Source organism: Acipenser ruthenus, chromosome 27 (genome assembly GCF_902713425.1).
Source record: "Acipenser ruthenus chromosome 27, fAciRut3.2 maternal haplotype, whole genome shotgun sequence".
NCBI classification, from domain to species: domain Eukaryota; kingdom Metazoa; phylum Chordata; class Actinopteri; order Acipenseriformes; family Acipenseridae; genus Acipenser; species Acipenser ruthenus.
In genome coordinates this window covers 25,555,962-25,576,911 of record NC_081215.1, presented here as the reverse complement: position 1 = coordinate 25,576,911, position 20,950 = coordinate 25,555,962, and the positions used below count along the sequence as shown (strand labels likewise).

At 40.6% G+C, this 20,950-nt stretch overlaps 2 protein-coding genes across 3 annotated transcripts; one reads left to right on the top strand and one right to left on the bottom strand.

Annotated features, from left to right (window-relative positions):
• Window positions 1–6,249: 6,249 nt before the first annotated feature.
• LOC117432120 (potassium voltage-gated channel subfamily A member 1-like) lies at window positions 6,250–10,184 on the bottom strand. Its single transcript, XM_034053623.3, has one exon. It carries the CDS (start codon window positions 9,989–9,991, stop codon window positions 7,910–7,912), a length of 2,082 nt encoding a protein of 693 aa, XP_033909514.3. The 5' UTR covers window positions 9,992–10,184; the 3' UTR covers window positions 6,250–7,909.
• A 2,687-nt stretch (window positions 10,185–12,871) lies between these two features.
• On the top strand, window positions 12,872–16,559 carry LOC117432424 (gonadotropin subunit beta-1). Of its 2 annotated transcripts, XM_059002558.1 has the most exons (4): window positions 12,872–12,996; window positions 14,563–14,650; window positions 14,844–15,014; window positions 15,726–16,559. In XM_059002558.1, exons 3-4 carry the CDS (start codon window positions 14,853–14,855, stop codon window positions 15,948–15,950), a joined length of 387 nt encoding a protein of 128 aa, XP_058858541.1. In that variant the 5' UTR covers window positions 12,872–12,996; window positions 14,563–14,650; window positions 14,844–14,852; the 3' UTR covers window positions 15,951–16,559. The 2 variants fall into 2 exon arrangements, with proteins under 2 accessions (XP_058858541.1, XP_033910239.2); XM_034054348.3 differs by lacking the exon at window positions 14,563–14,650 and having other exon boundaries at window positions 15,726–16,558.
• Window positions 16,560–20,950: the final 4,391 nt, after the last annotated feature.

Here is a 20,950-nt window from a genome sequence, read left to right as displayed (position 1 = left end):
CTCTCTAGCAGCACAGTCTGGAATGGATTGTAGATAACGCTCTAGCAGCACAGTCTGGAGCCACACAGTTCATCAAACCCGAATTTAAACAGTAACCAAAAAGTGTCAAAATCAGCAAGAAGTGTGAATAGGCTACAGAGGTGAGCTCCCTGGTGAAGAACTCCAGATAGACCAGAAATGCTCCAATGTGTTTTGGTAGACTGAACCTAAGCACAGAAACTGTGCCCTACAAGTCCTGAGCCCAACTGTGTCCTTGAGCCCAACATGCTAGGGGTTTCATTTAAAAGAATTAAAAGCATGGCATGCATGGCCAATATACCACGACGACTCTGTTATTCCTTGCTTGGTTCTGTATATCCTAAAAGAAGAAACGTTGTATGTTTATAGACACTAAAAACTGGTGATGTGCATAAAATGTATAGCTTTGACTTTAAAAAATAATGTCATCATTACTGTTAGCCAACAGGTGGCACAAGACTGTGTAAAAGTTCCCTACGACTCAAAGGTTAATCTCAATACATTATTCAAAGCAATAAACATGCAAGAAGACAAGCTTGTATTTTAACCTCTAAAATGGTGAGCAGATCCATAGCTTCCCTTATACCTGGCATTTTCAGCCAGCTCCTTGGAATACATTAATCTCACTTTCCTCTACTTCAAATGAGGCATTGTTCTTCTAAATGTCAATGAACAAACGCGTGCCTATATGTTTACTTTGACAAGTAAAAACCAAGCATGAAAAACTGGTAATGTTCCACTATTAATTCTCAGCACTTTAAAAAACAGTTTTGATTGTGAATTACCCAAACCCTTCTAAACGTTTACCACAATGTTTTTGCTGTTTTACCATGCTTTTCCTGTGGTTTTACTATGCATTTACCACAGTTTACCCTGGTTTGCCATGTTTTTTGAATATGCTTTCCCATATCATGATATTCTTTACAATGAATGTGCTTTATTACACTTTGCTATGCTTTTATTGTAATCGTTTGTAAGGGCAGTTACAGAAGTGCCTTCAAAATGTTTTAAAACCAACAAAAAGGTTGACATTTCTCAACAGAGGACCACAAAGTAACACCTTAAAATGATTCCTAATTCTAAAACGAATTTGCTGTGCAGAACAATGAAAAATGAACAAGGTTTTCTTTCCTGGCTCTGTATCGAATAAATGTCAGTCATTAATTTGTCAACGATGTGAGGCTGTGAAGGGTGAAAAATGATCAATTTCTTTCCTTTTTTTTCCTTCTGTGGGACATAAATGAAGATGCCAGGGATGTAAAATATTAAATAGCACAAGAAATAAAAGGCTTTGTTTTCAGCTCCAGTTACAGCCCCCCTGCTAAGGGAAGAGAGCTAATGCAGGGTAGGGAAGAGAGGCTGCATGGCATTTCAACTATTGCCTGGGGAATGTTAAAGAAATATTTATGGGGTTAATTTTTTGTTTCGTTTTTTTAAATCACTATCTGTCTTTGTAATGTACAAGTTAATACTTTCACTAATAAAACGTGACTTTCTATGCTGAAAGCATAGAAAAGTACAGTAAAGTATGCAATAGTGTAGTAAAGCAAGAAGAAATCACATCCACGCAGACACACACAGACACACACATGCATGCAGACACACACACCCACGCAGACACACACAGACACACACATGCATGCAGACACACACACCCACGCAGACACACACAGACACACACATGCATGCAGACACACACACCCACGCAGACACACACACCCACGCAGACACACACAGACACACACATGCATGCAGACACACACACCCACGCAGACACACACAGACACACACATGCATGCAGACACACACACCCACGCAGACACACAGACACACACATGCATGCAGACACACAGACACACACATGCATGCAGACACACACACCCATGCAGACACACAGACACACACATGCATGCAGACACACACACCCACGCAGACACACACAGACACACACATGCATGCAGACACACACACCCACGCAGACACACACAGACACACACATGCATGCAGACACACACACCCACGCAGACACACACAGACACACACATGCATGCAGACACACACACCCACGCAGACACACACATGCATGCAGACACACACACCCACGCAGACACACACAGACACACACACAGGCTATACTCTTTTAGTGAAGATATTGTCTCTTATTATACTCCAACCCAAATAAAAATGTGCCTCACTAATAAAACAATGTCCTCACTTCTATAGCAGGGTGAGGTGCACACACACACACCCCTACCAATGGCAACAAACTGGGATCTTTTTGCACACATTTCTCCCTGCCCTCCCAATTACCTACGAATGCAAAAGTAAACTGGGCTATAGTTAGTGATAATTATTACTGTTGGTATTTTTAGAAAAACACACAAAAAAGTTCCTGTGTCAAAAAAAAAAAAAAAGTTAGAATAATAAATAAGAAAGACTCTCTGTTTGTGAGCAGTAAGTAAATTACTGTGTTCTGTGGCTGCTCCCTCTGCCCACTAACACAGAGTACACTGTCTTCAAATCAGCAGAGACATTATTTAGGCTGCTTGCCCGTGATAGGACTTTCAGCTCCTACCGTATCCTGATGTGTCGCTTGAGGACATCAAAATGAAAAAAATACTATTCAGATGTGCTTCAGCAGCCCCCCGGGCAGTGCTTGGATTGTTTCCTGAATACCCTGAATAAGTTATTGTATTTCTTGCTCTTATTGTATAACTTGTATTGTAACACTTGAAATGTATTTGCTTACGATTGTAAGTCGCCCTGGATAAGGGCGTCTGCTAAGAAATAAATAATAATAACAATAATACCCACGGTATTAAAAGTTGAGGTGCACTATTCTGTGCATTTATTACAACAGTGCAGGTTAATAGCAGTGCAGGTCATATCCATAACACATGGTATAGCATTGTACTATACTACAGCATTGTATTACCAAAGAGAAATCTCAGGAGCAAAGTTCAACCCTGCCCCCCATGACATTATCTTACAATGCAGGACGTTTGGATATTTCAGGTTCTTTTTTGGCACACTAACATATATAAACGATGCTTGACACTGGATCTGGCAAACACGAACATGGTCATGCTTGCCTCTTAATAAATCTCAAGATATGCTAGCAAATAAAAATGACACAACGGTCTCAACAGTACAGTAATCTATCCCAGATCATCATGGCCACTCCAGTGCAGTGCAAGGGCAGTCCCGAGATTACACAGGGAAGCCACGACACTCCCGACTGCGATGCAGTCTTGAGTCCCTTTCATACAGTTAACACCTTGTGTGAATGAGCAGGAATATACGGCAGGTGTCAGATTGTTTTTCTGAAAGGTTAAGCTGATGTTGTAGTGACTTAGTCAGGCTAAGCCAAGAATCTTGTGAATAAAGCACAGTTATCATGTGACCTTCACAGTATAATAAAAAACACATGCTTTCACTACATTTGCCAGACAAATTTTAACTGAGCTAAATATAGTTGTTTTTGTCTCTCTGACTAAATATTTCATTTTATTTTCATTTCTGTATTTCAATGTAACAATTAATTATTCAGTCGTGGAAATAGTATCCTTGAATAAACAATTCAGACATTTTAAATTCTCTTTTAACGCTGGTTACCAACTCTGCAAGCAAATTTCTTTTCCAGTTAAATAAACATATGACTCTGTCTGCTAAGCTTCTTTTTTGTTAGATGTTGATGCTAACCGGAGACCACACACAGCGCAACCGAGCACCCTGCACTCTGCAGATAAGCCTGACCCATAGCTTTTAACCTCAACTCATCTCACGACTGTAATGGGAGGGCACTACACTGAGTTCAAGTGCTTTTAAACAAAATGCATCTTGATAGTTCAGTGCAAATATCGCATTATAGTTACATCGTTTCATTTACATTTACTTCCAATGGTATTTTGGCACAGCACACAGTGACACTAGGTGACACAAGCTGCTAAATGCATCTTAAAGCAGGATCTTAAAGGCGTAATAACCATTGGGGGGAGGGTAGATGATTATCATTAGTCTAACGAATATCCTGTCTCTTACAATTCCTCTGTACATTGTTTCGTTTTCAATGCTTTGTTTTCACTTTTCTTGAAATCTCTTTAACTTGTGCAGTGGACATTAGGGTTCTCCCTGAAAGGTAATCTTCCTTTGCTGCACATAGGACTTAAAGAGGCACCAGATAAACTAAATGGGTTTTTAAAGTAATATAAAATTAAAAAATACAGACAGGAAAACGAAACACTGCACAGGTAAATGATAAGCTACTATCAAGAAGGTTGAATTACCCCTTACATCCAGCTATAAGCAACAGTCATGAGCAGGATTTGAATGGTATTGCTACCAGTGAGGCGAATCAAAGAGACCATGTACTAGGATAACTCAGAGCAGCAGCTCTGTTATAGCCATGTCTCAGTCTAGAGGTTCACAAACCCTGACTGGCACTAATCTTGGATAACTGAATATTACTGTAGGTAAGGTTTTCCAATCAGAGTGCTGATCAGGGTGTGTGAAACCAGCCCAGTATCTCTTTACACACCCACACAGTGGGACATGGTAACCTAGGACAAACAACTCTGTCATGTTACCTCTTCACTGTCTAAATAATAAGGGGTTCTGTCTCTCTGATTTATACAGTGGCAGATAGCAAGTACTTTGTTATAAATGCATGCTTAAGAGTGATTTAGCAGTATTGCTTAATCATTAGAAATACAGTGGAAAGTGTTCAGCTGCAATCAGGTGACATGTTTAAGGATGGGGCTGCCACTGTGTAGACCATTAAAACACACCCAGATACTTTTTAAGCTTCTTGGAAATCATTACAGAAAGAATGGCTGCAGGAGTCTCCTTTTTTATGCTGGTTCCATTAAGTAAACTATATCCGGATCCAGGCCCTTTCTGTTTGTGCTTGTCCTTGGCAGGTCTCTCTGTCTCTTTTCACACGCAAATCCAGAGAATTTCACATTAAAGATAATGACCCAAAATATGTATACAGTATCTCTAATGATGCACATTACCATCTTACCTTTTGAGTCTCCTTTGTAATATTGCCAACACTCCACTTCTAAAACCACAACTAAAGGCTTCGTCTAGACTTCCAGTCATGCAGACAAAGTACAGAACTGTATCTCAGTATCATTGGCTGCTGAAGACACAATTACATTACATCAGCTTACATGATGAATTACAAACTTAAAGTCATAATCTGAATGTTGTAAGTATATTTACAATCACTATTCTCTTATGTATGTACGTTTGTATGTATGTATGTATGTATGTATGTATGTATGTATGTATATATTTCCCAATATATGTAATTGACTAACACATCCCTACACAAAACACATAACCTCCCCCCTCCCCAACCAGAAAAAAAGGAAAACCAAAATACATTTTAAAAAATTAATTGAAATATGTGAGCAACAATGGCCTAGTTATCTGGATTACCACAATTAAAACTGTATAACTGCTAAATAACATTCTTATTACATGTATTTGTTTTTTCTTTGATTTCCTTATTATAGATACAATCCAATCCAAATGTATTAGTATTATTATTGATTTACCTTACAGTGAATGACATTACAATCTTTCTGAAAGAGCGCTACAAAGGCCATAATACCCATTCGTTAAACACAGGAATGCACGTTAATGTAGGCTGTACTATTGAAGCCAGTGAATGTTTAAAATAATTATAGTGTGCGTGTATTTGTGACAACTGTAGCAATGTATATTGCCTTTAGGCTCAGCTGATTTACTGGCGAGTTCAATCTGACGCGTATCCGCCTTTACGCACACTCAGCGCAACGTATTTGCCTATTTAAAAATAATCAGCCTGCTTTCCCGGCCTCAAGCATTTCTCAGCCAAGATCCACAGCCGATCACTTAGATATTTCTATCCTGGAACAAGTTGATTACATTGGGCAGTTTCCGTGAATCACTTCGATTTCCCTGGAGTAAAATGCAATTGCACCTGTTGCGAAACATACGTAACGCATTGCAAAAGAAGCGCCCCCCTACACGTAAAACATGTTTAAACTAATAATAATAATAATAATAATAATAATAATAATAATAATAATAATAATAATAATAATAATAATAACTTACCTTTTTAGACCCCCTCATTCAGACACGTAGATTCTCTCTGGGAAGACTATATATATATATATATATATATATATATATATATATATATATATATATATATATATAAAATTTTATTTTTTTCAGATTGTTCTTTTTCTTCTTCTGATGGTAAAGTGTCCAGGTACGTATGTAGCCATAATGTAAATGGTTTCCACTTGTGATGGTTTAAAGGGAATTTGCAATTCTCTGCACTAGAGGAGATGATTTTGAACTTGAAGCACAATTCCCTCATCCCTATGGAGTGCGGTTCTGTCGCATGATCTTCAGAAGGAATTATATGACACAAGTCCTTGGGGGACGCTTTAGGATCTCAGTCTTGAACAGGACACGCAGCTTGTGTGTAGGGTTTGTGGTACTGTGTTGTTTTAATTGCAGCAGCAATACATGCTCGCGTGACCGCCTGAAATAATGTTGTTGTTGTTGTTTTTTTGTAATATAAATACTGTATGATGGAGTTGCTGTGGTCTCAGAAACATAATTCTATTCTATCCCCTCATATTGACGCATGAATCCGCCAGTGCACATGTCCAGAAGGCTTTACTAAATGGCTTGGTTAATGTTTATACACCCCGGTAGGTTTTGGGGGATAAGTGCAACAGAAAAAAACAAACAACTGCACACAACAGAATGACGTGACGGACATTCGCAGTGATATTCTCTTAAGGGGCCATTGTTCCGGGGGGCTTGCATTTCCGAAAGGGTATGTGATCATTATGAACTGCCAGCTTTAGGCAGCAGCAGACAGCAGCCTCTAGTCTTCCCAGGTTATCAAATGCCATTCAACATATAGATGGCGACCAAAAAAAGAAAGAAAAAAAGTAGGCTAAAACATTTCAGATGACTGCAGTGTGTTGCTGTGCGTATTTACTGGATGTTGTATAAATAGACTTTAGTCAGACGTCACGGAATGAGGATGTCTTGCGTGATTGTCTTGCTAACTAACATTTCACAGCATTACAGTAAAGATTTGCCTTAAAAACGTATTCCTGTCTCCAGCATATTTAATAGTGCAAACAAGGCAGAGTCTGATCAAACAACAGCAAAACTGGAGCTATAATTCCACATGTATCCTTTAAGTGCTTTAACTTTATCCGCTTGCTAACAAGACAGGAGGCGCTTTACTGTTAAGGAACATGTGTTTGTTTGTTTGTTTTCTTTTCTTAAAGTGCCTTACAATTATTATTATTATTATTATTATTATTATTATTATTATTATTATTATTATTATTATTATTATTGAGCAGCGTTTTCTTTGATGTTCAACGGATTTCATTCGGTTATTGTTTGCAAGAGTGCCTTGCGCTAATCCTTTGACCAAGTATTGACAATCGCCTCAATCAATTTTCTGACAGTGTTTTCTGTTGTTAGTGCTGTCCATACCTACACTCACAGTTGTATGAATTTGAAGTTCTATTAAAAACGCAAAACACAGAATTGCTGGATGTCAATGCAAGTGTTCAGTTACTGTGCAAAACCGTAAATAATGAAAAGTTCAGGATGAAGCTTTGAAGATGAAAAACAAAACTTGTCCTGCGCCCTCTCACGTGAACTTCTATTTGCAGTCATTCACTGACCTCTCATATGTCTGCCCTCGCATTAGTTCTTATAATATCGATAAAGCACATCATTGCGTATGCAGTTCATTTCCACTAGCTGGCTTGTGTGTGTGTGTATGTCTCTTCAATGCTTATCATTTCATGAGCGGTAATCACTCCAAATGCAGTACGAGAGAACTGCACCCGCATCACACGTCAGTTTGTACTGAGCTAGGATTCACACAATGTTTCCTGACCAGCTCTGTGCCATTGCCTTTGCTGTGACTCGGTTTTTCCTTTGCGCAAAGTGACTCCGTCACTCCCTCCTCCATCTCCACGTACTCAGATTTGTCCCCCAAAGAAGAGGATGAGGAGGAACCTCTAAATTGCCTTAGGAAGTTTGTGGGGAAGCAGGGGCAGGTGGGTGCAGACTGCTGAACCGGTGACTGCTCTTCATTGTCAGTTTCTCTATGGTAAAAATAGTTAAAGTTGGAAACGATTACCGGCACCGGTAGAGCAATGGTTAAAACACCTGCTATGGCACACAGTGAGCCCACTATCTTGCCACCGACAGTTATAGGCTTCATGTCGCCATAGCCGACCGTGGTCATGGTTACCACAGCCCACCAAAAGGCATCCGGGATACTCCCGAACTGGGAGCGGGGCTCGTCTGCTTCTGCAAAATAGACCGCGCTGGAAAACAGGATGACGCCGATGAAAAGGAAAAACATCAGCAGACCAAGCTCCCTGAGACTGGCCCTGAGGGTATGTCCAAGGATTTGCAGGCCCTTCGAGTGCCTGGAGAGCTTGAATATGCGAAACACTCTGACAAGACGAATTATCCTCAAAATGGCAAAAGACATGGCTTGTTGCCCGTTGCCTTGATGCTGCTGAGCGAGATCCGAGGCAATAGTAATAAAATAAGGCAAAATGGATACAATGTCAATAGTGTTCATAATGGTTTTAAAGAAGTCAGCTTTGCTGGGGCATGCATAGAAACGAACTATCAGTTCAAAAGAGAACCAAATAATGCACACAGTCTCCACAATGAAAAAGGGGTCGTTAAAAGGTGTGGATCCATTGTCTTGGGCTGTGCCGTTGACGCCGCTGTTTAAGTAATCATTGTCTTCTCTGAACACAGGTAAAGTTTCCATACAAAATATGATTATGGAGATCAGGATTACCACCACGGAAACGATCGCAATTCCTCTAGCAGGCACTGAGCTTTCTGGGTGTTCAAACAGGAGCCAGACCTGGCGTTTGAACTCGTCCTCTGGCAAAGGCTTCTCCTCCTCCTTCACGAAACCCTCGTCCTCCCTGAACTTCAGCATTGCATCTTCTCCGAGTTCGTAAAACTTGATCTCCTCAGAGAAGATGTCAAATGGCACGCTGGGGGGTCTCTTTAACCTGCCGCCTGACTGGTAAAAGTACAGGATGGCGTCAAAGCTGGGTCGATTCCTGTCAAAGAAGTACTCGTTTCTCAGGGGGTCGAAGTGATTGATTCGTTTTTCGGCGTCCCCTAAAAGCGTGTCAGGAAACCTAGTCAAAGTTTTCAACTGCGTCTCGAACTTCAGTCCGGAGACGTTGATGACAACTCTCTCGCAGCACTCGTACTCGCTGTAGACAGAGTCATAGCCTTGCCGGGATAGTCTGTCACTGAGAGAAATCCTCTCCTCTTCATCATCCATGGTACAGAGAAAACTTTTTTTCTTGTCACCTGCAGTCTGTTCCCCTCCTTCAACTACTTCTCCCACTACTTCTTCTACTGCTTCTTCTTCTTCTTCGTCTTCTTCTTCCTCCTCCTCTTCTTCCTGCTCTTTCATAATTTCTTCCTCGGACCCAGTTGGAGCCAACTCCGAGTGGCCCCCTCCGTAGCCCTGACGATGCTTGTTTCTCCTGTCCTGCTCTGAGCCCCGATGCTTTTTCTTCCCTTTGACTACTTGCTGCAGCTGTTGTGGCTCGTGGTGGTGTTGCTGCTGGGAGGCGGAGGCGGAGGAGGGGCACGAGGCGGTCCCATCGCTACAGCTGTTGTTGGCTTGGGACAAGGAGGCGGTGCGAGACTGATTCTGCTGCTGTTGCTGCGGGTTGTGGTGGTGGTGGTGATGGTGGTGGCTGCCTCCTCCTCCTCCTCCTCCTGCCGAAGCAGCTTCAGCGGCGGCGGCAGCTCTGGAGTGTGCTTGGCGCTCCCGTTCGCGCTCCCGTTCCCTCTCCCTTGCCCGAGCCTGCGCGTAACCGTAAGGCGGGTGGCTGTTGCACCCTCCGCTTTCCACACTCACCATAGCAGCCTCCATCTTGGCTTATTAAATGATTTAATTTTAGGATTCAAAGTAAGGGAGCCCTGAAAACACCAAAATCACAAACCGTGTAGACTTCTGAAGGTAGCAGTATAGGGTTTTTTTTTTTTTAACTTCAAATGGTCAGACCCCTGGTGCACCTGTTGTTACCGAAGCGTGAACTCAATGCAACCTTGTTGCCAGACTCCATTCTTGCCGTTTCAATCCGCAGCTAAATCCCCAGAACAGTATTATTATTATTATTATTATTATTATTATTATTATTATTATTATTATTATTATTATTATTATTATTATTATTAATCAGTTTTGTGGTCCAGTTTAAGTTCCTACTTCTACGAAGAAGTGATGTTCTGCTTTACTTTTTATATTATTATTATTATTATTATTATTATTATTATTATTATTATTATTATTATTATTATTATTATTATAGTTCATGCCATTGCAAAGTTCAATTGATGTATTTTGCTCTCCAAAAAAAAAAGTCCCCAGCACATGTTCTTCCTGTTTCTTTCATTTAATTATATGATAACATGTATCTTTTTTTCTTAATGTTTGCGGCTGCCGTGCCACCCATCTGCATTCGGAAAATGCTTGAATAACGTTAGCTGGCAAATTAGCATGGCTCCCATCTCCATAGAAAATCACTTATTCTTCAATTGTCAACATTTTTTACAAAGCAAATTTGATCCTGAAATGTCTAGCATGCCGTAGTATCCCCTGTTCCAGCAGTCGGTTGTTCCCAGAACATAAATTCAGGTCCTTTTGCGCAATACATCAATCTGCAGGAGAAACAAAATAAATTGTGGGGTGGGTTGGGGAGTAACGTTTTTAAAATGATTTGCAATGCAATGCATAATAATGAAATCCATTTCATTGTAAATATATTTAATTGAATCCTTATACCCGATAGATCGAGCTCGTTTCTAGCTCATACAAAAATGATATAGTAGTTAAACAGCGAGGTACTGTAGAGGCAACAGGAGATCCTGTCTGGCAGACTCAATATTAATGTTTTCATATATACTATACCTCTAAGTCCTCGTTTCTATAACTACAGATAGACTTCATCCATGCATGCAACAATGTTACATTACCCCCAACCCCCAACCCCAAACAACATCCCCAAATATTCCATCATCGCCGTACTTACTATTTTGTACTGCAAATCAAGACCCAGGCGTATCCCTCTGTCTCTCTCTCTCTCTCTCTCTCCGAATGCACTTGTTGTAGTTTTGGTAGTTAAATTGCGCACTATCACACAGGTTATTCTGTTTTTTTATTTGAATTCCTATTGTTTGTGATAAAAGTATTTCAGCGAAACGAACGCGAGATGAATGAACCTTTAGCTGTGAGCCACAGCGCTCCCATTCTGATTGATATTGCTGTTGTATTATGAACACACCTGTTCTTCAGGATTTTGGACCCGTCTTATGCCCAGTAGGTAGAGCATGGCAGTAGTACGCGATGTTAAAGTACTGTGCCAAACGAAGGATTGCCCCCCACCCGCCGCCTCCGTGTTGCTCACAGACGAGCATTCCAAAAAACAAACAGAAGTCTGCGTGATCCGTGTAGCTGGCTGCCTATTATATCACAGCAAAATTATGATTGCCAATGGCTATTTCGCTCAACACAACGTAACAACTGCAGCTGTTCATATTCAACTTCAGCCGGATCAATCATCACTTTTCCTCCAAATATATATGTTGCTGGATTTTATTTTAAATAATTATTATTCTTCCTTCATCCAGTACAGTAGAACGGTAACATAATCTTAGGTAGTAGTTGTTGGTTTTTTTAACTGTATTGTTTTGTTGTTAATTATTTTGTAATCCATACATTAAATATCAGCCACTGGCTGACTGTCCTCTTCTCTGTATTGCCCATTCTGTATTTGTGTTATTAAAAGGCAGTGGCGATATGTAGAATCTTTGCCTTATATCATCCCTTAGTGGCTAGAACGGGAAATTGCAGTCATCATATTCATGTAACTGCTTTATACCTTTATTGGTCCATATCTGTTGCATTGTTTATTAATCTGTACTGTATTTAACGTAATGAAACTTCTTAACAACCTCATACGGTTTGGTGCAGTGACATAAGAACATTAGAAGGTAAGAAATTTTACAAAGGAGAAGAGGCCGATCTTGCTCGTTTGGTTGTTAGTAGCTCATCAAGCTGCTTCTTGAAGTATCCCAGGGTGTCAGCTTCAACAACATCATTAGACCCGCTTTTGAGTCATTGAGCCTCAATGTTAAAAGTGTATTCTTACATTTCAAAATCGATGGGCAGATTTTAAAATGATAAAGACATCGATATATTTATTATAAACGAATGTTTTTCAGAGGTCAATGGTAACAGAGTAAACGGCTTTCTAGAACCGATTCGGGTGTAAAGGTGGGTTTACACTAGAAGCAGCAACGAGAGCGAATCGTTTAGAAGTGACTTGTATGGCTGCGTGCGTCTACACCGACTGAAAGCGAAGCGTGCGACTGCGCAGGAATAGAACTGTGTTCTATTTTTCCAGCCGGTCGCGAGTGACTAGATAGAAACCGACCAATCAGAAGCAAAGTCGGTTCCCAACCCACTCACAAAACCACACCCAGGATCAGTGGGTGGACGAGAAGGGGGCATTGTGTAAATAGTAGTTTGTGTAGGGCTTTGTGGGTGTGTTGTGTTGTATTACTGCGAGCGTGATTGTGTCGACTTGAAGCTCTGTTTGGTGTGTGTTGGCTTCGCTTGCTTGTTCTGTGGTGTATGTGCTGCGTGAGAGGTGTTGTGAATGGGCCGCCTCTGTCTTGTCTTGTGTGGGGTTGGGTGGGAGAACAGCGGGTGGGACAACAGCGGGTGGGAGAACAGCGGGCGGGAGGGAGAAGGACAAGGCCACGTGACAGTTTCTCATAAAATATTTCAGTGGTTCAATGTGCACCCCGGGTTCACAATGCATGTCTCATGATGGTTATAATGCGCTGTTTATAATGGATGAGTGCTGGCAAAAGGTAAATATGTCTTTGATATACACATTCTCAGTATGATATTTATAACCATTTAGATCTTTATCAGAAGACCCATAATTATGGAGACATGCACCGGGGGATTCTAAATATGTGGAAATGTCATTCATTAATATTTGTATAGCAAGGTTTTAAAAGCGCCCTGTACAAGTGCTACAGTAGGCTGTTCTGCTAACGATTGGACACGTTGCATGGTCCCATTTGAAAACTTGCGTCTCGAAAGCGGCAGGAGCTGCACAGCCGTGGCAGCTTGTGCTTTTTGGAAAGGGGTGCCCTGCTGAAAGAGGAGTATTTCCTGTTCTAGCTTGAATGTTTGTACTGGAAATAGAGCTGTCCTGCTCAGCTGCCGCCTCAAACCCTCTGCATTGCATCCCACTTTCATAGAACCGGTATATTAACAAAGAAGAAAATGTGGCTTATGTCCAAAATAGACATAAAATAATCTTTTGAAAATCAAATAGACGGAAGATCTGATACTTTTTTTTTCGATTAACTATGATATAAAAAAAAGAAAAAAAAACTTAAAAACGTGCTATTGTTTTGCATATCAAAAGGATTGTCACATTTTTGGGAACTGTACAATTCGGAAAGTATATACAGTAAAGCATTACATTCTCATTTGTAATTGAATGGATGCTAAAAAGTGACGTAGTAGCAGCGACCCTTTCAAAGCTGGGTTGATTCGCTACAGGGATCGGTCTTGCAATTGCAGCACATTACCACTAGAGGTCTCCCTATCACAAGAAGAATAATTGAAAAAATGTTGCATATTTGTTAGTCTTCTGGCATGACTCCACCTACATTACTGTAGGTGATTGTAGCAGTCTGTCTAATGCAGGGGGTATTAAGACTGCACATCACTGGAATAGACCCCAATACTTTGGGATCTTATTCATTAAAACTTACTTTTAATCCACAAACCTGCATCTGTCCAAAACACAAGTCCCTATTTTGATGCAAATACATTGACTGCTCCATCCTGCAACTAGGGCCCCGACATTCCTATCTTGACAAGTCACGGTGGATTTTGAGTAAGCTCTAATTTTTAGTTTTGAAGTATTAACCATGCTTTGCTTTTGATTTTCAGGTGAAATGAAAATGTTCTGGTTTTCTCAGCGAAGCGATGTTGTTTACAGAAATATTAATAACACAAATACAAATAAATACCATCAGAGATGTACTGTTCTCAGCCGCCACGCTTTGTATATCAGGCACTGTGTTGTTTATTGTTTGATTTATACTGTTAAGCGTCATTGACTTCACACTTGCTTTGAAGAGTAAAGACACAGAGCAGACGTGTACAGAGATGACCCTCCCCAGTCCGTGAGCATGATACGTGGGAGCACAAGGCTGCCTTGCTGTACAGACACAACAGCGACCTTGACAGATGCGTCATTTTTGGAATCCTGCCTTCGTTTTACCAGCACTGTATAGCATCTCATGGCTTAGTTGGCAGATTCAAGTCTAGCCTAAATAGATTTACCGTCATGGTGGAATGTACTGCACCCATTGGTTAACGCTGATCAGATGGGTGCTATTTTAATCCCGCAGGTGTGACACACACCGGAGCCCATACTATAAAGGATAAGATGCTGGATGTAAAGCATCTCCTAGCCAGCAGAAGTCAACTACCCTGCAGGTTTCCTCATTTTAATTTAGACAGTTCTGTCTCTTACAGCTGCCGATTCCTTTATCTTTTACCATTTGCTTTCTTTCTTTCTTTCTTTCCTTTAATCCAAATAAATAAACAAGTAACATTTAAGTAACTATAATTAAATTAATAAGCGATTTGTCTCACAGTTGATAACAACCAGCTTTTGTTGTACTTGCAGTATAAAGACATGGCATTGGTTCTGTTTTGCTTTGTGTTGCTGTGCTGGGCAGCTGGGCAGTGTCATGCCAGCTGTGCCCTGGAGAACATCACGATAGGGATAGAGAAAGACGGCTGCGGAAACTGTGTGTCTGTCAACACCACCTCCTGTGCCGGGAGGTGCCTTACGCAGGTGAGCGCTGGTTGGTGAAAAAAAAATTCAATTTTTTGTGTGGTCTATTTTAATGGTCTAAAAAGTGCCTTTTAATACAACTTCTTTTTTAATCTTAATGTTTACCCCTGTGGGCAGAGGGTTATTGACACACTAATCTATATAATCTGTATGTTTCTGATATTTCATTTCTACTTAGATCATTATTTGTCATGCTCACTAACTATTCCAGGGAAAAAACGTGTTTCTGAAAAGACTCCCAAGGACTGATAACGGGGGAAGTGGAGAAGTGGGGTATCTTTAAAATCACTGAAGGGCATAAAAATGGAGATTTCTACGTTTTACAATGTTACTGTGCAAGGTCATTAAAATAAATCTCACTGGTTTCTCAGTGGACATACAATGGGGGAATGTGTCTAGTAATTAGCACTGTTGTAAAACTAAAAGCACAGCTGGTAGCTGGACAAATTATGAGCTAGGGGGGGTTCAAATGTTCTGTTCTGTTGTGTAATTGATTAATTTTAAGGCAACAGGGATTATTAATTAAAATGTAAAGAAACCTGTTTGCTCCCCCATTCCAAATTCTAATTCATTTTCCAAAGCTTAAGCTTAGGTTAAGGATAAATAGTTCAAAAACTCACTGGGCTACAGGTTGAAATATGTGCAGTAAGCTGGTGGCTCCTGTACCTTTTGAAAATATGTTCACCTGCTTTATCTTCTTGATTTCTGTAGGCCGATGTGTACAAGAGCTCAATATCACTCTACACCCAGCTGGTTTGCACCTTTAAAGAGATCTCCTACGTAACAGTGCAGCTGCCCAACTGCCCCGAACACGTGGACCCTTTTTACACCTACCCCGTGGCGCTCAGCTGTGAGTGTGGCCAGTGTGCCACGGACTACACTGACTGTGGCACCCTAAGCCTAGGACCCTCCGACTGCTTCAGCCAGGAGGACTAGAACGGAAAATGCACCGTTATATGATTAGTACCCTGCTGGTACACCTCCCTCTACTGTGTGACTGTGCTCTAATTCTCTTCCCCTGCATTGTAAAGTCATGCAGTTTAGAACCTTTCCCTTGTTTTACTCTATTATGATTAATCAGCTCAAAAACTGGTTTCCAGTTTCGTAATGATTTTGCTTGACAACGCTAAGAAAATTAAAGGGGTTAACTGTCCCTTTTTTTATGAAATCACAAATATCTTTTGCATGGTATGTGCTGAGTATCTCTTTTGATGATATAAACAATGGATCTGGATTTCTGTAGTATACTACTATAAGATAGAGAGTGTTTTGGACAGTGCTATATACTACAGTAGTGCATGATAAACCATGGTAAGCAATGGTAAATGCATAATATAATCATGGGAAAGCTGAGGTGGTTGAGAATGACAACATTTGACTGGGAATGTCTTCCCTTAGACAGCTCTTGCAGTGATTGGGGGAGTCCTTCCCATTTGAAATATGTAGGATCTTTTGAGAAGAATATGGATTCAATCTGTACTGTTAGTATTTTTAGACTGCACATTGAGAACAATTTGAAAACAATATGCTGTTATATGTATTAAAGATTAAATATCATCAAATGGCATCTTAAGAGTTGTTGTTCTGTCCCTTGAGTCTTGCTGCTCTTTGCAATCACTCTGCTCTATCTTATACAAGCAGCCCTGTTTCTATCACACATCTATGACTATTACCTCTCAATACAGAGTCTCCACTCAGCTTCTAGAATTGCATTTACAACTGAACAGAGCTGGATTCATATGCAGGTTTCATTTTCAAGAAGTCAAACCACAAAACAGCTTCATTCTTTTAGAAGTGTTTGTATTGGCTTTTCATTCAGTTCCATCACAACACTGAAATAAGAGGATGTGACATTGAAGTCTTCAACAACGCCTAAATAAACAGAAACCAGTAAATATATAATACACACACTGTGTGTGTGTGTGTCTCAAAATGCAAGCCACCCTGGCAGATATTGCAAATCATAGCAATCTGACCCCCCAGCATTTGTTAGTGCTATACCAATAGAACATGAGGAAATCAATATCCTTAAAAACAAATTCACAAATAAAAAACGCAGGACCCATGGTATATACAGTATACAGTGTTCTGCACATTGGCTGACATCCGTACGCAGGATCAGATGGAATTTGATTACATGTGTAACTGTAATGAAATGTATGTGATTTTTACTATATTTGCAATAAATATGCCTAAAATGACTAAGCTCAAACACACACTGGGAATGTCCGGTATGGCTGTATACCATATCTGACCAAAAACATATATTTGCAATAAATACGCCTAAAATGACTGAGCTCAAACACACACTGGGAATGTTCAGTATGTGCTGTAAACCATATCTGACCAAAAACATGTCAGAGAGCCAAGTTAAACAAGACACAGTCCAACAGAAACAGTGGACCCTGTGTGTACATCAACGGAGAGAACAGAGAGGCCCATTTTGAACTTTTACGGGCCTGCTTTAGCACAAATTATTGGTGGTATCAAAATAGTCTGTCTAGCTGTCCGTCTGTACGTCTCGCTTACATTTTTACATAGATAGTTGAATGCCACCGGCATGCTTGTTTACCATTAATTCATATACATTACACACATAGAAAGAATCAAATAAACTAGTGGGATCTGATTTTGCTTGAAAGAGAAGTTTTTTTTCAGTGATTGAAAAAGCAACTGTTTCTTGCAAGCATGATTTGTATATAACGATTATATTCCAGACGTCGTGAGCAGAGCTTAAATATGGCAATGAATGTTAATCCTTGGGTCTTCTTCTGTGTCAGTTATGAGGATAACCTTTAACTAATCTGAAGTTAACATCTAATCCTCCGCCCCCAGCTCTGCCGGGGAACTTATCAAAACCTTCACCTGACTGCTAGCAAGTCTCAAGCAGGTGTCGCTACTGTAGCGCTGGAGACAACCCAACTGAACTCTAAACAAGTTCTGCTCTCAAGGTCAGTCAGAACTCTTTCTCTCATGGTAGACTGCTAATGAACACTAACAAAATCCAAATTAAATTCCAAATGAATTAAAACCTTCAGCTATGCTTTGGGCTGACTGCGTTCAATGTGATGTGCTGCTAATTTTCTCATCTTGCAGCAGATTCCCTCCAAGTGAATATTGGACTTTGGTGACAGATACACCTGCCCCCTTAGACTCCGCTCCAGATCTGCCCCTGCCTTTTACTGGCTTTTCTGTCGCATGGATTAACCGTGCCAACCTTAAGCTGGAACTCCGGCAGTTTAATATAAAACACATGCCCTGTGCTTTTGCTGGTTCTGCTGTGTGTTTTTTGGGGGGCCACTGTCTCAGTTGGCGTCCTTTCCTTCCCACGATGCTGTGCAACCCCCTCCTCGTGCTGAAGAGGAGCAGCAGGCAGACTGACTGGGAAATGTCCTCCACTTTCCGATTTGCTGGTTTCCATGGACTTAGTATTCAGTGGCTGCATCCGGCACAACAGATTGACAGAGCGTGCTGGATTCCCTAATTTTCTCTTCCTGATTTGCTCTGTGGGAAATTCTCCACTTGGAGAAATTTCTGGCAGCTTTAAAGCGATATGTCGCCTGTGTGTGATGTCCGGCTTTTTGAGAGTGGCTTTAGTCCTGTCGCCAATGCTTGAGTCAGTCTTTGGCTGGCCAGCAAACCCGCTTGGCCTCTTTCTTTTCCTGTGATGCTGTGTAGCTCCAGTTTTGCAGCGGAGGATGAGAGGAGGCTGGGTGCTTGGCGTTTTTTCTACGGTAGGTTCCCTTGTTTCCACCGCCTTCAATTTGAACATGTGGCACGTGGACCTGATCAAGCGGGCAGGCTTCACCCCTCTCAGTGGCTCAATTTCCCCAGCAGCGAATTCCCCATCAGGGAAGACCTCAAGCAACTTTAAGGAAATGCTTGACCTGTGTGCGACAGGCTTTTCGATACCGAAGGCTGCTCCAGCCTGATAAGTGCATTCCTCAGCCTCTAATGGGAGAGAGGTGCATTCTTTGAGCATAGATGTCACTGGGGTGCAGCAGGGTACTGACGGGGTCTCCCAGTCCCTTCCCAGTCTCTCCAGCTGTGCCGCTAGGTAGTCAAACCCTTCCCTTTTCTCCATGTTTCATGCTCTACCAGGTATAGAAAATACATTAAGCATAGTAATTTATTTCAGTGTAGGAAAAAAATGACATTAATGATATATATGAACACAAAAAACAAACCGTAACCTAAATATGCCATGTATATGTGTAAAGATTATATTTCAGATCTATATACAGTTTATTTTGCATATAGGTTAAAATGGAATGTCTCTTAAATGTACTTTTTAAATTGTACCACTAGATGGTAGTGTTTACACAGCAAAAAAACCGTCAAGACTATTACACATGTATTAGCGTAGAACTGTGTTGAAAATAATACATATAATATAAAACACAAAGACAAAAAAAACACTATAGTTTTAATTCAATACAAAAATATTACATAACGAGAGAGATTAATTTTTTTATTTTACACTCCCCCATTTTTATTTGACGAGTACTATAAAAAAAAAATATATGTAATGTTATTGTAGCTTACTTAGAGCAGCAGTGTGGAGTAGTGGTTAGGGCTCTGGACTCTTGACCGGAGGGCTGTGGGTTCAATGCTGCTGTTGTACCCTTGAGCAAGGTGCTTTACCTAGATTGCTCCAGTAATAACCCAACTGTATAAATGGGTAATTGTATGTAAAAATAATGTGATATCTTTATAATGTGAAATAATGTATAATGTGATATGTTGTAACAATTGTAAGTCGCCCTGGATAAGGGCGTCTGCTAAGAAATAAATAATAATAATAATAATAATACTTGGTAAATTGGACACCTGTTGGGTTGGAAAATTACAGGTACTGCACCAATATAACCAAAAAAAAAAAAACAGATCTAACAACATATTCATATTCACTGTTCAAAAGTCCTAGCATTCACACTACATTACACAATTCCAACTTTGGACATACATGACAGAAAATAATTTGACTAATTTGAAAGGCAAAATGCGTTACCGTGTATTAAAATTAGGAACTTGCAAAAAACCTACTTACCACAAAGCGCCTTCACACAGCATACGCCTCAACCTGCTCTGCAATTAAACTAGCAAGCTATGTGGAACAGGGTGACACACAATTACAATGCAAATATATTTCTTACCATTAGATACGTCAACGTCGGTCGCTGAACGGGTCAGTAACTGTGAGTGCGTGTGTTGTTAAGCTTCACCTTGTATGCTATTAGTTACTTAATACATAAACATTAAGCTAACAAACCCACAGGCAAGACTGGGCTGCATTTTATCTCAGAAGGAAAGGGAGGGTAATGTGCATGTTTATGTGCTGCGAGGGTTTCTTTGTGAAAAAGCCTTGCACGGCACAAGGGCAAACAAGTAACCCCCGTCTGGTGAACACTTCCGGGTTAATGAACGGTAGGATTTCGAACAATGTGCATACATTGCAGGGGAATTGTCTCCGTATCATTTTCTAGTCTTAAATGGGATACTTCCCCCTTTATTTATTTTTAAAAAGCCATACTTTGGAGCTAATACACAAGGCTCAAGAGATACCCCTTGGACAGCCCTGCAGTGAACAGGCAACAAATGACACATGGCTCATACCAGCTGACCTGGGGCAGGAGCCTGGTTGGCAGTTTCAGAGCATGTCTATTGGTGCTCAGTGTGATCCAGAGTATCGCCCAGAACACCTTCCCAAAGGCACTGTTGCCAACTGCCATGTTCCATTGGTGTACAGTGCCCCCTGATTACTGGTATAGTAACTCACACCACCCTGTACGTACATTGTATTTGTAATAGTGATTGGAATGCAGTTGCTAAGTATTTGGGTTGACCCTTATCCCTTTCAGCACCAGATTAAAAGTGTGGTATAGAAAAATTCAGAATTAACAAATGTTGACAACTGTGGGTCTATATACTCTGGT